Genomic DNA, 19,805 nt, shown 5'->3' with positions numbered 1-19,805 from the left:
ATATTTGCTTGCTGAATTAAGACTTTTTACGAAAATCCTTCTGATTTGGGCAAGATCAAACCTCTAGCTTTGGACATAATCAAATCTTGCATCTTAATTTGGGTGTGATTCTTTGATTTGATTTAAAAATGTGCCAATATGGTTCTAACCATTCTTTTTATAGATTTGATATCCGAATGCTATAATCTGTTCATATCCAAATAAAACAACCAATTAGTCTCATTAAAATATAAAGGATTTGATATAATATTAATGCAATTAAACGACCTATCAAATTCCCCCACACTTAAACCATTGCTTGCCCTCAAGCATTATTTTAAAAATTCTTTTTTTTCTTTCTAAGATTTAAAAAATATATTGAATTTCAACTAAGATTCAACAATTTCAACTAAACTTTATCAATCGACATGATTGAACTAGTTTCAATAAATCATCAGATTCAAGATGCATCAAGATCCAATACCCTCTCATTTGGATTCACTCTATACACTCAGTGTTTAAGGGTAACAAAGTCACTCAAATCAATCACAGAAGGATAATTACCATATGCTTGTAAATAAATCACACCTCCACCACTAAGCATTGAATTAAACACATACATCCAAAGGTCTTTAATAGGTTGTAATGAGGCTTTAGGTAGGGTATGGAAAAACAAGGAAACTGGGATAAAATGAAATCAAAGGAATGAGTTGAGTCACAATAATATGTCATAATCAATTTTTTTTTTTCAGGTTCTCAAAAACTTATAGAAGCCATAAAGCAAAAAGGCAACACAGTATGCACTGGAAAAATAAAGTATGTCGCTCAATGATATTATTTTCCAAACAACTGATTCTTCTTCTTTCTCTCTCTCTTTTTTTTTTTTTTTTTTTTTTTCTTCGGAGCAACTGATTCTTTTCATTTTTTTTTTCTTCTCTAAATGCAGCCACACGATTTTTTTTTTTTTTTGGCAATGCACTTTAAGTAAAAGATGCTTTAAGTTTGACAGTACTTGCCTTTCCTTCTCAGTATTAATTGATATTTCATATCAGTAATTCAATCATCCTTCGATTTGGGTTCAATAGAATGAAAAGAACAAAAAAGGTTAATGAGGTTTATACAGTGGTATATTATCAAAAGAAAAGGTCAAGGCTCAAAGTGGGCTCCTAGAGGTAATAATCAAGGATAGGCTATCAAAAGAAAGCTAAAAAGTGGTAAATCCTAGGTGCCCTTGTCATTTGTATGTATTTAATCCAATTATATGATTTCAGCATGCAAAACTAAACAAGTTCTAGAAGTATCCAACCATAAGAGATTATCACTCAATCAAGAAAATCAGAGCAAAACTAATGATATATGCTCTTAGGCTCAAAATCTCACAAAAATTGTTTGTGTATATGAATCTTTAGCATCTTTTCCTCTAAATCAGAAATTAAAACAATCTTTCATTAGCATGTGATTTTAAAGAATTTAATTGATCATGATTCATCAAAATTGAATTCAACTTGTAAATATTGGTCATGCATTCCATTGAACTCATAGAAAATGAAACATCATTAAAAAGAATTTTAGAAAATTTCACCCACAAAAAGTATAAATATGTTATCCCCTCCCCCACACTTAAATGTAACAATGTCCCCATTGTAATAGAAATAAGAGAATCTAGGAATACTCCCCTCATATATAGAATAGTGGACTGAAGCTGAGCAATCAAGCGAAAGGCGAAGAGTTAAAAAAAACTGGTTGTCAGAAAAGAAAAAAAATTAAATTAAGATTTCTAACAATAAAAAAAAATTTAAAGTAAAGAAAATTGGGTTGCCTCCCATTAGCGCCTTTATTTAACGTCTTTGGCTAGACCTGGTTCATTTTCATTCCTTGTATTCTGGAATACAAAGCTCAATTTCAACATTATGCACTTGAAAACCTTCATAAAAAGGTTTTAACCGATGACCATTAACCTTGAAAATTTTATCAGTCTCAAAACTTTGGATTTCAACTGCACCATGAGAGAAGACATTAGTAACGACAAAAGGTCCTAACCATCTAGAACGCAGTTTTCCTGGAAACAATTTCAATCTAGATTGGTAGAGCAAAACTTTTTGACCAATTGTAAAATTCTCACCTCGCAATTGCTGATCATGGAAAGCCTTTGTTTTATCCTTGTAAATCCTTGAACTCTCATAGGCTTCGTTGCGAATTTCTTCCAACTCTTGTAACTGAAGCTTTCGTTGTTCTCCAACTTTGTCCATTTCCATATTGCATTGTTTTACAGCCCAAAATGCCCTATGCTCCATCTCGACAGGAAGATGACAAGCTTTCCCAAACACTAAACGGTAAGGAGACATACCTATAGGTGTTTTGTAGGCTGTCCGATAGGCCCACAATGCATCATTGAGTCTTAAACTCCAATCTTTTCGATTTGGATTTACCGTTTTCTCAAGAATGGACTTGACTTCTCGGTTTGACACCTCAGCTTGCCCACTTGTTTGTGGATGGTATGCAGTGGAAACACGATGAGTGACATTATACTTGCGAAACAATGCTTCAATCACTTTATTGCAGAAATGAGTGCCTCTATCACTAATCATTGCCTTGGGTGTGCCAAATCTGACAAAAATCTGTGACTTGACAAAATCCACAACCACTTTAGAATCATTAGTTCGGGTAGCTTTAGCCTCCACCCATTTAGAGACATAATCCACAGCAAGAATTATATAAAAATTACCAAAAGAATTAGGAAAAGGACCCATGGAATCTATACCCCAGACATCAAAAATTTCACAAATAAGTATAGGGATAAGAGGTAATTGATCTCTATGTCCTAAGTTCCCAGTTTTTTGACAACGCTCACATGATTTACAAAACCTATATGCATCATGAAACAAATTTGGCCAATATAACCCACATTCTAGAACTTTGCGAGCCGTTCTTTTTGAACCAAAATGTCCACCACAAGCATATGAATGACAGAATTGTAAGATGGATGATATTTCTTGTTGATGGACACATCTGCGAATAATTAAATCCGAACAATGCTTCCAAAGGTAAGGATCGTCCCACACATAATATTTGGCATCACTTTTTATTTTATCTTTTTGAGCTCTAGATAAATCCTTAGGTAGAGTTTTAGTAACTAAATAGTTAACTATATCTGCATACCAAGGAACCTCATTAAGGAAAAAGAGATGCTCATCTGGGAAATTGTCTTGTAGTGAAGATGAGTCTTCACTTGAAATCAATCTACTCAAGTGGTCGGCAACTAAATTTTCTGCACCTTTCTTGTCACGTATTTCCAAGTCAAATTCTTGTAACAAGAGTATCCAATGGATCAGCCTCGGTTTTGCTTCTTTCTTTGAAAACAAATATTTCGTAGGCTGCATGATCGAGTAAATAACAATTTTAGTACCCAATAAATAAGAACGGAATTTTTCTAAAGCAAATACAATAGCTAAAAGTTCTTTTTCCGTTGTTGAATAATTGCATTGTGCACTGTCAAGAGTTCTTGAAGCATAATAAATGACGTGAGACTCTCTTCCAAATTTTTGTCCAAGAACAGATCCTATTGCATAGTTACTTGCGTCACACATGATTTCAAAAGGGTGGTTCCAATCTGGTGATCTGATGATGGGGGCTGAAGTCAACTTGTCTTTTAAAATGTCAAAAGTTTCCTTGCACGCTTTATCAAAGTCAAATGCTACATCCTTTTGCAATAGTTTGCACAAAGGTTGTGTGATTTTGGAGAAGTTCTTGATAAAGCGACGATAAAATCCTGCATGCCCCAAAAAAGAACGAATCTCCCGTACGATTCTGAGGATAAGGCAATGATTTTATAATATCAATTTTGACTTATCAACCTCTATACCTTTTGCAGAAACGATATGTCCAAGAATAAGTCCTTGATCTACCATAAAGTGACATTTTTCATAATTCAAAACAAGATTAGCTTCTATACATCTCTGCAACACTTTTGTTAGGTTAGTTAGACATATATCAAAAGAATCACCATAGACTGTAAAATCATCCATAAACACTTCTATGATGTTCTCAACATACTCATAAAAAATACTAACCATACATCTCTGGAATGTAGCAGGTGCATTGCAAAGTCCAAATGGCATCCGTCGGTAAGCAAAAGTACCAAAAGGACATGTAAATGTGGTTTTCTCTTGATCCTCTGGTGCAACCAGAACTTGATGAAAACCTGAAAAGCCATCCAAACAACAATAATGAGATTTTCCCGCTAACCGTTCAAGCATTTGATCAATAAATGGGAGAGGAAAATGATCCTTCCTAGTTGATGCATTCAATTTACGATAATCTATACAAACTCTCCATCCGTTCTAGATTCGGGTGGGCACCAACTCACCATTCTCATTTTGAATCACAGTGATGCCAGTTTTCTTTGGAACTACCTGAACTGGACTTACCCATTTGCTATCTGAGATTGGATAGATCATACCTGCATCAAGGAGTTTTAAAATTTCCTTTTTCACTACCTCCATCATAGGTGGGTTCAAACGGCGTTGAGGTTGCCTAGAAGGTTTACAATTCTCTTCAAGCAGGATTTTGTGCATACATGTTGAGGGACTTAAACCTTTTATGTCCGCTATGGTCCATCCCATAGCCTCCTTATATTCCCGAAGCACTCTAAGCAATCTCTCTTCTTCTAATGCATTCAGCTTACTTGAAATAATTACGGGGAGACTTTTATTATCACCCAAGAATGCATATTTTAAATGATCTGGCAATGTTTTGAGTTCCAACTTGGGGGCCTGCACAATAGAGGGTAAAAGTTTTGTATTAGAAATAGGAAGATTAGCAAAAGGAACATCAACCCTCATAGGTCTAAGTGACTTTAATTCAAAAATAGTATTTTGCAATTCATCCTCTATTGCAAACTCTTCTTTTGCAAGCTGCACTTCTTCAAGAGTTAAACCATTACTAAGTGCAATTTTTAACTTGTCTTCATCACAAAAATTAAATGTTTTTTGAGCTAGAGTGTCAATGGCATCAAAAGCATAAATAGCATATACATCATTAGGATATCTCATGGAAGCATAGATATTAAATTTAATGATCTCGCCATCAAACTCCATTGTTAATGTTCCATAATGCACATCGATTTTAGTTCTAGCAGTTTTCAAGAAAGGTCTCCCCAATAAAATCAAACTTGAATTAGGAGAATAGTCTTCTTCCATATCAAGTACATAAAAATTTGCAGGAAAAACTAATCCATTTACTTGAACTAAAACATCTTCTAACACTCCTTCAGGATAAACATTTGATCTATCAGCCAATTGAATTATTACGCCAGTATTCTTTAAAGGTCCAACATTTAAAGATTTATAAACTGATAAAGGCATAACATTAATAGAAGCACCCAAATCACACATGGCCTTCTCAACTTTCACATTACCTATTTTACAAGGAATGACAAACATACCTGGATCTTTGCACTTTGAAGGTAATTTCTTTTGTAACACAGTTGAGACATTCTCCCCCACACTTATTTTCTCATTGCCTTGCAACTTTCTCTTATTAGTACATAATTCCTTAAGAAATTTCGCATAGCGAGGAATTTGTTTGATAGCATCAATTAAAGTAATATTTACCTCAACTTTGCGAAATGTCTCAAGAATTTCTTTTTCCTCTTCAACTTTTTTTGATTGAGAAAGTCTTGTTGGAAAAGGAGGGGGTGTTACCTTAGGGCTTACATGTTGTACAGGAGGTGTTACTTCTTTTTCTGTCTCCTCTCTTAAATTTGAATGATAAGCAATGGGTCTTTCTAACTCTTTGCCACTTCTCAATGTCATGGCACTCACATTTTGCTTTGGATTGATAATTGTTTGTGAGGGCAATTTGCCTTGATTCTCAAGCTTACTTACTGAAGATGCGAGTTGACTGATTTGACTCTCCAAGTTCTGAATACTTGCTCTTGTATCCTGTTGGAGTTGATGAGAACTAACAGCAAGAGATTCAACTAATTGTTCAAGAGACTTACCTTGCTTAGAAACTTGTTGATATTGTTGATCAGACTGCCTAGGCTGATATTGTTGTATGGATCATATCTTCTTTGTGGTGGATCTGGGAATCCTCCAACAATATTGGCATGTTCATGAGTCTCCTCTTGAAGTGTTGGGCATGCATTTGTGGCATGATTTGTTTTGAAGCAAATACCACAAGCCTTCACTTGTTGGATATTTCCTACAACCAATTTTTCCACAAGAGAAGTTAGATTATCCAAACGTTGGTCAATGGAAGAGACACTTACCTCATTAACTTTTCTTGGTGGATCATCCCGTCTAGTCCCAAATTGTTGAGTGTTGGCAGCCATATTAGAAATTAAATTTCTTGCCTCAGTAGGGGTTTTATGTACTAACGCACCTCCACTAGCAGCATCAATCATATTCCTATCCATGTTAGATAACCCTTCATAAAAATATTGAATTAGAAGTTGGTCAGAAATTTGATGTTGGGGACAACTAGCACACAATTGCTTAAATCTTTCCCAATATTCATGAAGAGTTTCTCCATGATATTGTCGGATCCCACATATATCTTTCCTTATAGTAGCAGCCCGCGAGGCAGGAAAAAACTTTTCAAGAAACTGCCTTTTCATATCAATCCAGGTGGTTATTGAACCAAAAGGTAAGTAGTATAACCAATCTTTAGTTTTTTCAGACAAAGAAAATGGAAAGGCTCGTAACTTGATTTGTTCATCGGTTACACCATGTGGCCTCATTGTGGAGCACACCACATGGAACTCCTTGAGATGTTTATGAGGATCTTCACCTGCAAGACCACGGAAAGTGGGGAGTAAATGAATCAAACCAGATTTTAATTCAAAAGCAACCTCAATATTTGGATATTCAATACATAATGGTTGTTGGTTCAAATCTGGCATGGCTAAATCTTTTAAGGTCCTCTCATTAATATTATTAGCATCCATGATTTCTTCTTCAACCCCAAATAATCCAATTAAATCAATACTAGAAGATGAAGAAGATGATACTCCCTGAAAATGTTGTTTGGTTTCCTTCCTCAATCTACGGGCTGTTTTCTCAATCTCAGGATCAAATTGAAGTTCACCTGTACGAATGGATCGAGGCATAAAACAAACAACCTAGAGATTAAAAAAATAAAAAATAAAAAAAATAATAAAACAAAGCAAAATGAATAAATCTAAAAGAACCAATCCCCGGCAACGGCGCCAAAATTTGATGGGTGTCGAATCCACCAAAGATAATCCTTATCTCAACTGAATTTGTATTAGTAGAGAGTAGGGTCGAATCCACAGAGATTGGTGAAGATTTATTCTTTGATAAAAATTAGGAAGTTTTGAATCAACAAATTAAATAAAAATAAACGAATGCAGTAGTTAACAAGAAAATTAGAATAATAAAGACTTTCGATCAAGATTCAACTTCAGAATTGATTATCTCAATTGATCATTGACTTAAAAAATAAAAACTTTAATTTCGGGTATATTGGTTATGGTCATTGAGGATTAGTCCTCTAACAACTAATCTTTCCCTACTTTATTGATAACCTTCGGATCTGTCCTCTGAGTTATTCCCTAATTAATAAACATAACCTTCGGATCTGTCCTTTGAGTTATGTCTATTAATCGCATTAAATTTTAAAAGACCCAATCCCTAGTCAATAAACCCAGAAAAAGCCTTGTTTATTTAAACTAGGATATACATTCTCATAGCAAACTCTCCAGGGCATTGATTACCCATTCGAGAATGCTATTTGTCACTTATATAAGAATTGACTGAGTATTGTATTAATCATAAAACAACAGGCCTCTTGTCTAAGGATTAATACAATAACATAATAAATATAGAAAATGCATAAATACCTGAGAATTAAAGAAAACTGATAATCCAAAGTCTCACAATTGGTGAAAATCAAACTTCTATTAATCTTGATCAAAAGCTAGAATTAGCTAGACATGGAAAATAAAAACAAAGCAATGAAAATAGAAAACATTGTGCCGTTCTTCCTCAGAACTGTGGCTTCCTCTTGTTGTAGCTTGTGTGTGTCTTCTTCAATCTCTGAAAATGCGTTCCTTCTTATAGAGGATTCCTGCCAATTCTGCATTCTTTCCAAATCTGTTATTTCCATCGTTCGCTTTGGCAATGAAATTCTTCCCAATTCAGTTGTTTCCTTTCTTCATATTTGCCAATGCAATGGTTTCCAATTTAGTCACTTTCCAATTCAGCTTCTTCCTTAGATGTCTGATCGCAAGAGAGAACGAAATATTTGCTTGCTGAATTAAGACTTTTTACGAAAATCCTTCTGATTTGGGCAAGATCAAACCTCTAGCTTTGGACATAATCAAATCTTGCATCTTAATTTGGGTGTGATTCTTTGGTTTGATTTAAAAATGTGCCAATATGGTTCTAACCATTCTTTTTATAGATTTGATATCCGAATGCTATAATCTGTTCATATCCAAATAAAACAACCAATTAGTCTCATTAAAATATAAAGGATTTGATATAATATTAATGCAATTAAATGACCTATCACCTCCTCTAGGTAGGTCTAATCACTTTGATCCCCCACGGACTGAATACCTCTGTTGAAATCCTTGGTAAAGGGGTAAGTCCACACCTGGTTTACAAACCATGGCTGTGGTTCAAGTCAACACTCCCTTACCACGACCATTGGCATGAGTACTGATGCATGTCGGAGTTTCTAATCCAATGCAAGTCATAATGGTAACACACTACTTGAAGTCCAGATACTTTCCCTATGGTACCAACCAACTCGGTTCCGTATCCTTCGTAACCTAGGAATGAGAACACTCACGGACTGGCTACCGCTATTGGACTCCATTCCCTCACCCTATGGTCATCCACATATTGTTGGGGCGAAAAGCTCTCCTGACTCCTCACGACACCCGGTCCGCTGGTTGGATGTCCATGAGCCCAACCCTAACATATGCAACCCTACCATTGCATGAATAACAGTGGACCATTGAATCTTCGCATGGACTGGTTACCACTATATGACGAATCAGAGTCACGTCACCATCATCAAGGGTCATCCAGCTTCAATTCCCCTACCGAAAGGGTAATAGTGTAACAACCCCCGTATTTCTAACCCGGAATCTGAATTGCAAGTCCGAGAACCCGAAAGTCTAGTCGGGTTAATTTGTGGAGTGTCTGGATAGAAGTCCATGATCCATATACAGAACCCATGGATCTTGATTCTCCTGTTGATGAACCTACCTTGCTAGGAAGTTGGATCTCTAGATCAAAGCATGAGGTGTCTAGGAATGTTTGGTGTCACATCCCCCCAGCCGGTACCCTAACTGGCATACCCGGGAGTGTGATCCACAGCCCCGAAGATCAAGTATCGAGGAAATCATCGTCCCACATATACAATAACATAATCATAAACAGGAAATAATCAAGGTTTAAATATTCTAAACAAAAGATTCAAATCAAGAAATGAATAATCAATATAATCAGAGTGCGGAAATGATACCAGATATCCAAAGATATCAAAATAGAGTAGAGAGAGGCGGAAACTCACTCCACAGATATAGCGGAACGTAGCATGTAAGTCTAAAAGGAATTACAACTGAAACAAAAGAAAATAAGAAAGACAAACTAAACTTAAGAGTTTTCTATCCTATAGATGACATCTTCAAAATAGTGGACTTCGTCAGTCCAACAGAGATGCTCCAACTCCACGTTACGTCTAATCGTAGTACGCAACTTGATCGCTCGAGGGATCATCAGTGTAATCTTGATTGTCGCCAACACCTTGCATGTAGTACGCTTCATCGACTTGCACTTCATCGTACTGTCCGTCATAGTAGTCAGTACATGTAGAATAGTCTAACAAAAGATTGTACAAAAAGGAATGAGTTTCGAAAGAAACTCAGTAAGGCAAGTTAACTCATAACAGCATAAATACATATATCATAACATAACAAGATGTAATGCAGTATGAAACAAATAATGTATGTATGCATCTAAACTCTATATATTCTGGTCTCTATTGGCAGACATGCTTTAAGTCATAGCACTGTACTTCTTTGGGTTGTCAGTCACTCCCCCCCAGCCATCCTGGCATCTTGGGTCTGCCTGGGTAATTGGGTAAAGTCCTCTAAAACCATGGTAGGGGATTTGGTCACCACTCTCTCACATCACCATTGGTCTAAGTACTGGAGCATGTCAGGGTAAGGCCTACCCAATGCAAGTCATCTACTTAGTCACATCAACTCAGTTCCAGATACGTCCATTCCTCGTCCTTGACGATCCTTTCCGGTATCCTTCGCACTAGAGTCCTAATAGTCCCAAACTACGGACTCATCAACCCTATTGGTTATCCACATATGGTAAACGGGAAGCTCTCATGTCCTCTCACGGGTTGGCTACCGGTCTTGAGCGCCCATGAGCCCAAGTCTAGCCATATGCAACCCTCCAATAAATGGCCCCCACAATATGATTCCCGTCCTCTCACAGGTTGGTTAACGGTCTTGAGCGCCCTTGAATCACATTGCTACCACGGGTCGTTAGGTGTCAATACCCTTCTGATTCGGGTCTGATATAACGTGGACATCCTAGCCAAACACTGCTAGACAGCCCTAGGTATGACAATCAATGATTCGAGAAAGCATCGATGGGCATCTTTGGAGAACATCCCATACTATTCCCTCCGATGTCCAAGGACAGAAGCGTCAAAAGGACACTTCCCAATCCCAAACCATACTTAATCAAACACATTCTCAGATCAGTCATGACATACACAACCAACAATTCATCATATAAAAGAGATCGTAAAAGCATAATCCGATCAAGCAGTAATAAACATTTCATATACTTAAATAATGGAAAATAATACATAAACAAGTACTACTGTACTTACAGTAGTACATCAGTATTATAAGATACAAGAACAGTACATAAACTCAGAGTTTCATAAAGTAGAAACTAGAGAGTATGTGATATATTTTATAATGAAATAACTGTCCTTACCTTGATTATCGCCGAAGATAAACCAAAGATCAAAGAGAGAGACACCAAACTTGGCAAATAAACTCCTATCAAGCATAGATACAACATTAGGAAAGATACCTAAAAGATCAGAGAGCAAACGAATCAAATCGGGCGAAAAACGAAGCTACTGCCTCCTTTGGTCGAGTGCTTGGTCTACTGACCCAGTCGACCAAGCAGTCGACCAACCGAGTCAGTACGGAAATGTAAAAATTGATTTGGTCATAACTTCTTTGTTTGAAGTCGGATTGATTCGAAATTCGAAGGGGAACTTCCTAGAATGTATTAGAACTATATGGGAAGATAAAATCATCAAGTCATGGTCAAAATATGGGTTCTTGATTTGACCCAAGAAACTAGGGTTTCAACCTTTATGGCCCCCATAAAAAGGTTATGATCACAGAATGAGAGGGAATGATTGCTATCAAGAAAATTAAAGAAATCATAGAAAATCTAGTTTAGATTAACATAAATATTGCCCATGAGGTTTCCCTTGCATGGGAGGTTACCAAAGGTTTTCAGAAAGATTATACAAGGGTTAGGGTTTCAAGAAAATATTCGGCTAGGGTTAAGATGATGATGATGATAATAGATCTCAAAGAATAGAAGGAGATCACGAAGGGATGGTTGCAAGGATGCAGCATCTTCTTCCTGATCTCAATCAAGAACAAGACCGAAGAAAGAATAATTAAAAATTCAGAAGAGATACTAACCTTGAATTGTCATATCAGAGATGAGAGGCTTCAGATCTGCAGAGGAGTCTTCAAAATCACCAGAGAGAGTTTCGGAGAGGTCTTCTCACGATCAAAAAGTGTTTAGGAGGCAGCCGTAACAAAGAAACACGAAGTAGGGTTTAAATATAAGTGAAAAACCCTAAAATTGCATTTTCTCGGATTTGACAATCCTTTGGTCGAGTGCTTGGTCGACTGGCCCAGTCGACCAATCAATCGACCAAGGCAGACAGTAAGGAATAATCAGGGAATTGAAGGATCAAATGGGCTCTAAACCTTATAGGCTTTAGCACACATATCAAGTGACATTTCTAGTGTATAGAAATACCTTCAAACCAAGTCAGATAACACTCCAAGTCCTTCAACTAATCTCATCTTTAGATAGGTGCAGCTTCCTTTCCAAATCTGCACAAACTTCCAAGTATGGAACTCCATCATCAACATCCATGGGTTCAGAGTCAAACACCATGTCTTCTACTAAGATGGCCCATAGTTGGCTTCTTCCTTTACTCTGGGTCTTTGGACCTAAAAACAACCGGGTTACCGGGTCAAGGTCAGGGTTAGGTTAGGGCTGGGTTTCACATTCTCCCCCCCTTAAAAGAAATTTCGTCCTCGAAATTGAGAGCGTACCTGAACTTCAAAAAAGTTGAGGAAATTTCTCCATATCTTCTTCCTTCTCCCAAGAAGCTTCTTCAGGGGTATGGTTCTTCCAACAAATCTTTACCAAAGGGACGATTCCGCAATTGCTTGTCCTTCTTATCCAAAATTTCAGCTAGCTCTTCACCATAGGTAAGATCAGCACTAAGTCCTTCAGGCGCTTGCTGTAGTATGTGTTCCGGATTCTCAATGTATTTCCGAAGCATCGAAACATGAAACACATTGTGCACAACAGCAATAGACGGAGGTAATGCCAATCGATAAGCAATAGGTCCAATCTTTTCCAAAATCTCAAAAGGTCCAATGTACCGAGGGCTAAGTTTTCCTTTAACATTGAATCTCATCACACCCTTCATAGGTGAAACCTTCAAGAAAACCTTCTCTCCGATTTGGAATTCCAAATCGGTCCTTCTCTTATCAGCATAGGATTTCTGTCTTGATTGGGCAGACTTAATCCTTTCTCTTATCATATCTACCATTGCGCTAGTAGCTTCAATCATCTCCGGGCCTAAGACTTTTCTCTCACCAGTCTCAGTCCAATACAAGGGTGTCCTACATGTATTACCATACAAAGCCTTGAACGGAGCCATGCCTATAGTTGCTTGATAACTGTTGTTATAGCCGAGCTAGCTTATCCAAAGTATGAGTGATCTTCATAGGAATGAAATGGGCTGATTTGGTCAGCCTATCAACGATTACCCATACAGTGTCATTACCTTTACCTGTCCGAGGTAAGCTAGTCACAAAGTCCATAGAGATGTCTTCCCACTTCCCACTAGGAATAGGAAGAGGCTGAAGTAATCCAGATGGAGGTTGATGAACGGCTTTCACAGGCTGGCAAGTCTCACACTTGGCAACAAAATCATCAACATCGGCCTTCAAACCAATCCACCAAAAATGTTCTCTTAAGTCTTTATACATCTTGGTGCTTCCAGGGTGTATTGTAAAGATTGACTGGTGTGCTTCCTTCAAAATCTCTTTCTTGATTCCTTCATCAGCAGGCACACAAAGTCTTCCTCTAAACAATAAGGCACCATCCATAGATATACCAAAGTTAGGATCCGAATCAAGATTCGAAGAAATCTTCTCAATCTTCTCTTTAAAATCCATATCAGAACACCTTGCAGAGCAACAATTCTATCTCTAAGGGTGGATCTCGCCGTCATAGCGGACAAAACAACTTCCGAACCTTCAGGGACAACTTCCAAACCAAAATCCGAAATCGAAGACAACAGAGGTTGATTCAAAGCATTCAAGTCCAGTACTTTCTTCTGACTTTTCCTGCAAAGAGCATCAACAACCACATTCGCCTTACCAGGGTGATACTGAATATCACAGTCATAATCAGAGACCAATTCCAACCATCTTCTTTGTCTCATATTTAACTCCTTTTGGGTAAAGAAGTATTTCAAACTTTTATGATCCGTGAAAATAGCGATCTTCTCACCATAGAGGTAATGTCTCCAAATCCTCAATGCGAAGACAACTGCGGCAAGCTCTAAGTCATGAGTGGGGTAATTTCGCTCATAATCCTTCAATTGCCGAGAGGCATAGGCTACAACCTTACCATGTTGCATCAACACGCAATCCAAACCAATCTTCGACGCATCGGTGTAGACTGTTAAACCACCGGAATTATCAGGTATAGTTAAAACCGGGGCACTTGTCAATCTAACCTTCAATTCTTGGAAATTCTTCTCACATGCGTCAGACCAAACAAACTTCTCTTCCTTTCTAGTTAGCTTAGTCATAGGAGCAGCCAACCTAGAAAAATTCTCAATAAACCTTCTGTAGTAGCCTGCCAAACCAAGAAAACTTCTTATTTTTGTTACAGTCTTCGGTCTTTCCCAATCAGATACTGCTTGTACCTTTTCAGGATCAACACGAATACCTTCAGCAGAAACCACATGGCCGAGGAATACTACACTGTTGAGCCAGAAATCACACTTGCTAAACTTAGCATAAAGCTTCTTTTCTTAGTCTTTGCAAGGTGAAATCTAGATGCCTTGCATGCTCTTCTTCACTCTTCGAATAAATCAAGATATCGTCAATGAAGACTGTCACAAACTTATCGAGCACATCATGAAAGACTCGGTTCATGAGGTCCATGAACACAGTAGGAGCATTAGTCAAACCGAAAGGCATACTCGAAACTCAAAATGACCATACCTTGTTCTAAAAGCCGTCTTGAAAATATCACTTGACTTCACTTTCAACTGGTGATATCTAGACCTTAAATCAATCTTTGAGAACATTGCTGCACTCTTCAGCTGATCAAAAAGATCATCAATTCGGGGCAGCTATTCTTAATGGTCAACTTGTTCAACTCATGGTAATCAATGCACAGACGCATACTACCATCTTTCTTCTTAACAAACAAGACCGGGGCACCCCAGGGAGAAACACTAGGTCGAATGAAACTTCTATCCAAGAGTTCTTTCAACTGCTTTTGTAACTCAACCAACTCAATAGGAGCCATTCTATAAGGAGCCTTAGATACCGGGGCAGCACCAGGGATTAGATCAATAGAAAATTCCACTTCTCTATCAGGTGGCACACCAGACAGATCCTCAGGAAATACATCACCGAAGTCACATACAACGCTAACTTCTTCTACTTTCTTTCCTTCCTTAACCTTTCCTTCAGATGGCAAACCTTCAACTAATGTATAGACTTGCATCAGTGCAGACAATGTCTTCTTACAAATTCTTCCTTTCTCGCCTTGGAATTCAAAATTTGAACTTCCACTAATCCGAAATTGAATTCTCTTCGAAGAACAAAGAATTACAGCATTATGGGTAGTCAACCAATCAATACCCAAAATGATATCAAAATCCTTCATATCCAAAAGTACTAAATTGGCTTCCAAATTCTTTCCACCAACCAAAATAGGACACTTAACTAATCCTTTATCTAGTTTCACAACAGGTCTAGTTGGAGTACAAATCGATAAACAACTAGATAAATTCTTAGATTCCAAATCAATCTTCTTTATAAATGCAGATGATATGAAAGAATGAGAAGCACCCGTATCAAATAACACAAATGCAGGAATAGAAGCAACAAATAAAGTACCTGTAACTACTTCATGATTCGCATCCTGTTCAGTACTAGAAATACTGAACACTTTTCCAGAAGGAGGAACAGGAGCACTCTTCACTAAAGGAGCAGGCTGCTGAACAGGCTTCTTCGGACAAGTACGAGCAAAGTGACCAGGCTACTTATAGAGAAAGCAAACAGGATTGCTAAGTCCAACAGGAACAGGTGCAACTGGAGGCTTCTGATCCAAAGGCCTAGGAATAGCATTCACGGGCTTAGAATTCACATTCATTGGCGGCTGATTCCCACCAAACTGACCAAACTGGCCTGGTTGCTGAAATCCAGGTCTCTGACCTACACTCCTAGACTGAAAAGCAGGAGTAGGGTATGGCGTAGGTCTCACAAAGCGTCGATCAGTTCGATCCACAAATCCAGGATTCCTTGGCTGCCAGGGTCTTTGCACTCTAGCATTCTCTTTCTCAGTTTCTTCCAGCTTCTTGGCATTCTGCACCACCTGGGAATAACTTTCAACAGGCTGAATGGTGAGATATGCCTTGATTGAGGTCGCAATCCCTTGAAAAATTTCTTCGCTTTGGCAATCTCAACCTTCAAAGAGTCAGGAGCAAAGAAGTGAAGCTCTTCAAACTTTTGTTGGTATTCCAACATTGACAAAGATCCTTGCGTAAGAGCCATAAATTCAGCTTCCTTTGCATCCTTCACTGCTTCCGGGAAATAGTTCTTGCAAAAAGCTTCCTTGAACAAATCCCACGACACAACGCCAGCATGCAAACCTTCCAAAACAGACCGGGTGGAAGTCCACCAAGCGTCAGCTTCATGTTGCAACTTCTGCTCGGCAAACAAAATCTTCTGGGCTTCTGTACATTGCAAATGACGAAAAGATTTTTCTAACTCACGTAGCCACTTGTTAGGAAACAAGATATCCTTGGATACTCCAGTGAAGTTAGGAACTTGCATCTTCAGAAAACTCTCCATCAAACGAGTATGAGGAGTTCCGGCTAATCCACCCGCATTCAGAACTGCGGCATAAGGATTTCCATTGACACCGGCACGAGTCTTATTGTGCAGAGTCATGAAACCGGTCAACATCTGGTTGAACTGAGCTGCTTGCTGCTACATCATATTGCCCATAATATTGGCAATATCACGAAAGCTTCCGACATTCGGAGCACCGGGTACATCAGGAGTACCTTGGTCACTAGTGTTGGTCTGCTGATCATGACCACTGATTGGTATCTCGTCAGTTCCGTGACCACTGGATTCACCACGCCCACTTCTTAACGTAACCATATTGCAAAAACCAAAATGTCAAAAAATACAGAATTTCGAAGTTTCGACACAATCCAAAAGTCCAAATGATTAAGAATCTTAAATCATGCTTAAACACATCCATTTAGTCATCAAACAACCAATCATAGGACAAAAATCACATTTTTCCAAAATCCAACAGCACTTGGGGCTACTGGGTCCTTTGGTCGAGTGCCCAGTCGACCAAGGCTCACAGCATGCGAAAAAATAGGTTTTAAGTGCCAAAAACCCATTCAAACTCACTTCAAACCTTGCATAGTTGAGAGGGGACTCTAGAGGAGAAGTGCTAAGGCATTCCTAAGTGTTTTTCAAGAAGTTTGGTGCTTCAACAACAACACTACAACACTCAACAACTTCACACAAGGTAAATCATTCTTTTCTCACTCATGTTCATCTTCTCAAACTTGCAAATCATCCAAAAATCATGTGTTGCTTGTGTCTAATGCTAGAAATCATGCTTAGGAACACTTAGAAACATGCTCCACTAGTTTTTTTTAGCACAATACCATGCTTAAACAACAAATTCTACAACAATCTTGCACTTTCACATCACTTTCGTACCAAAATCGTTAACTTTAAAAAAATTTGATTTCTCTCAAACCGCTTGGAGTTTTCGCACGAAATCAAATGCTACACACTCAAAATGATGTTGTGAATGTGAACATGTACTTTGATCACACCAATTCCAAAGTTTTCAAAAATCCAATTTGACCTAGAATGCAAAATCCCCAAATTCCTTCTTGCTGAATTTTCAACTTTAGATTGAGATTTCGATCGATTTCCTTCAAATAAACTTCATAGACATGCAATTCCAAGTATTGCACACATGCCAGTATGCTCAATTTACATTTTCCCCAAATTTCCAATTTTGATGAAAATTACGAAAATGCCCTTCAATCAGAATTTTCGAAACAATACTAACATGCAATGTCTTTTATCTTTTCCAACAGACTTCACACCATGCAGAGAGGTGGACGAGGTAGAAGCAGGATAGTTGGAGCTAGGCAAGGTAGAGGTCGAGTTCCAGCTCAGCCTAGAGCAGAGGTCATCCGACTCGATCGCTTCGACACACCAGAGGCAGAGTTCCTGTATGAGGCATTCTTTGAGTACTGCCGCATAGAGTATGGGCGACTTCTTCACTTGCGAGAGCTGAGAGTATTCCGGATCCGACAGCGATTCGACACTCAGGTATGGACTCATCTCTTCACGGGGGAATTACCTGTCTATCTTGAGCTAGTGAGGTTGTTCTTCAGCAACCTCACGTTTGTCGAGGAGGCCAGAGTATAGGGTCGTTCTTTCAGACTCATTATCGAGAGCAGGGTCAGAGAGACACAGATCCGCTTATCCACTAGGGATCTGGCACACATTCTCCATGTACCACACTATCCACGACAGTGCCTATGGATACCTGTCGGGGTAGAGGTAGACCGATTCTTGCTACCATACGAGCTTCATGAGATATGCGCCACTCTCTGGGATGACTCAGGGTGCTACCTTCCGAGAGACAGTGGACAAATGACAGATTCGGCTAGGATCATCGGTCGCATCATCGGCCGAAACATCATACCGAAGGCGAAACATCACAACCGGGTTTCTGTGATGGAGGTTGTAGTTATCTACCGCATCTACACAGGCTTTTAGATAGACTTATCCTACATCATCCAACAGGTCATGATAGATCTGGTGGCATGTCCGAGTATGAGGAACCTTTGCTTCGGGAGATTACTGACATTGATCTTCCGACACTTCGGGGTTAGTTTGGAGGATACAGAGGAGCTTACTGATTCACTGGGATATTCCATTGGGACTAGGACAATCAGGCAGATGAGGCTCACTCAGCTGTGAGATCTCCGGGTCCAGATGGTGAGGAGGATACAGATGAGAATGAGGATGAGGTGGAGGCTCCAGCAGATGGGGGTGATGCTGGTCCAGATTCTAATGATCAGGCGGAGGATACAGAGATGCATGAGGCTGATCCTGAGTATCCTGGGATTCCCAGATCACCACACTTTGAGACAGAAGGCCCTTCACATTCAGTCCAAGAGACTTCTGATTTAGGTGCTTAGATGAGATTTATGACTTCCATGCTAGAGAGGATGGAGGTCAGACAGGAGCAGATGTATGAGAGAATGGAGTCACGGCAGGATAGGATAGAGTCACAGATTACTCAGATGGCCGAGGACTTCAGAGCATTCAGAGATCAGAGGAGATCACCTAGATAGATTGTACTTAGGATTTCCTTTTATGCTTTTCAGATGTAAACTTTTCTTAAAGTTAATGAAGTTCTTTTTGTTTCACTTTATTATTGTGTATTATGCACCTTTCTTTTATTGCATTACATGACATTTGTTCAAATATAATTATTGTATATTATTCAGAAATATTCAGTTATGCTTCATTAAATAGTTTCTAATCCAAGTGTTCTATTATTCACTTCTAAGAGTAGATGAGTCACTTCTGGATCTATGACTCAAAAATGTTCTGTTACTGTTTTCTGTGGTTAGGATTTCCATGAACTTTGGGCTCTGATACCACTCTGTCACATCCCCCCAGCCGGTACCCTAACTGGCATACCCGGGAGTGTGATCCACAGCCCCGAAGATCAAGTATTGAGGAAATCATCCTCCCACATATACAATAACATAATCATAAATAGGAAATAATCAAGGTTTAAATATTATAAACAAAAGATTCGAATCAAGAAATGAATAATCAATATGATGCGTCCAAAATCTGCTCAGCCCTTAGATCTCCACGTGATGTCCTGCAAAACGAAAGCGTCAGATGTGGCCCGACCGCTGGGGTCGGGAGTCCACCTCCGAAGGCTAAGTCAGTTGATGAACTTAATCACAAACGGCTCTGCTAGAAGCGCAGAGCTAAGGAATGAAGAACTGGGAAAGGTGATCTAGATAGCAGATCGCTGATAATTTAGGTCTATCAGTATGTATCTGAACCTGAGTCTCAGATAGTATTCTTTTTTGATCCCCTCACCTTGTATGGTAGTGAGGTTTATATAGAGTGTACCTTCGAATCTCCTTCGTTGGATGCACTTGAG

The 19,805-nt window shown here is 38.7% G+C and overlaps 1 protein-coding gene across 1 annotated transcript; it reads right to left on the bottom strand.

Moving 5' to 3' along the window:
* Nucleotides 1-1,847: 1,847 nt before the first annotated feature.
* On the bottom strand, nt 1,848-6,397 carry LOC149029165 (uncharacterized). Its single transcript, XM_089142386.1, has 5 exons — nt 5,981-6,397; nt 4,346-5,921; nt 4,050-4,180; nt 3,842-3,935; nt 1,848-3,748 (listed from the first exon to the last, which is right to left on the bottom strand). The coding sequence occupies exons 1-5, from the start codon at nt 6,395-6,397 to the stop codon at nt 1,848-1,850; spliced, it is 4,119 nt and encodes a 1,372-aa protein (XP_088998512.1).
* Between the last annotated feature and the right edge of the window lie 13,408 nt (nt 6,398-19,805).

This window comes from Hakea prostrata, chromosome 1 (genome assembly GCF_041222555.1).
Source record: "Hakea prostrata isolate BN-2017 chromosome 1, UWA_Hpros_2, whole genome shotgun sequence".
Taxonomy (NCBI): domain Eukaryota; kingdom Viridiplantae; phylum Streptophyta; class Magnoliopsida; order Proteales; family Proteaceae; genus Hakea; species Hakea prostrata.
Note: the sequence above shows the minus strand (reverse complement) of the source record. Positions and strands in the feature narration are given on the sequence as shown.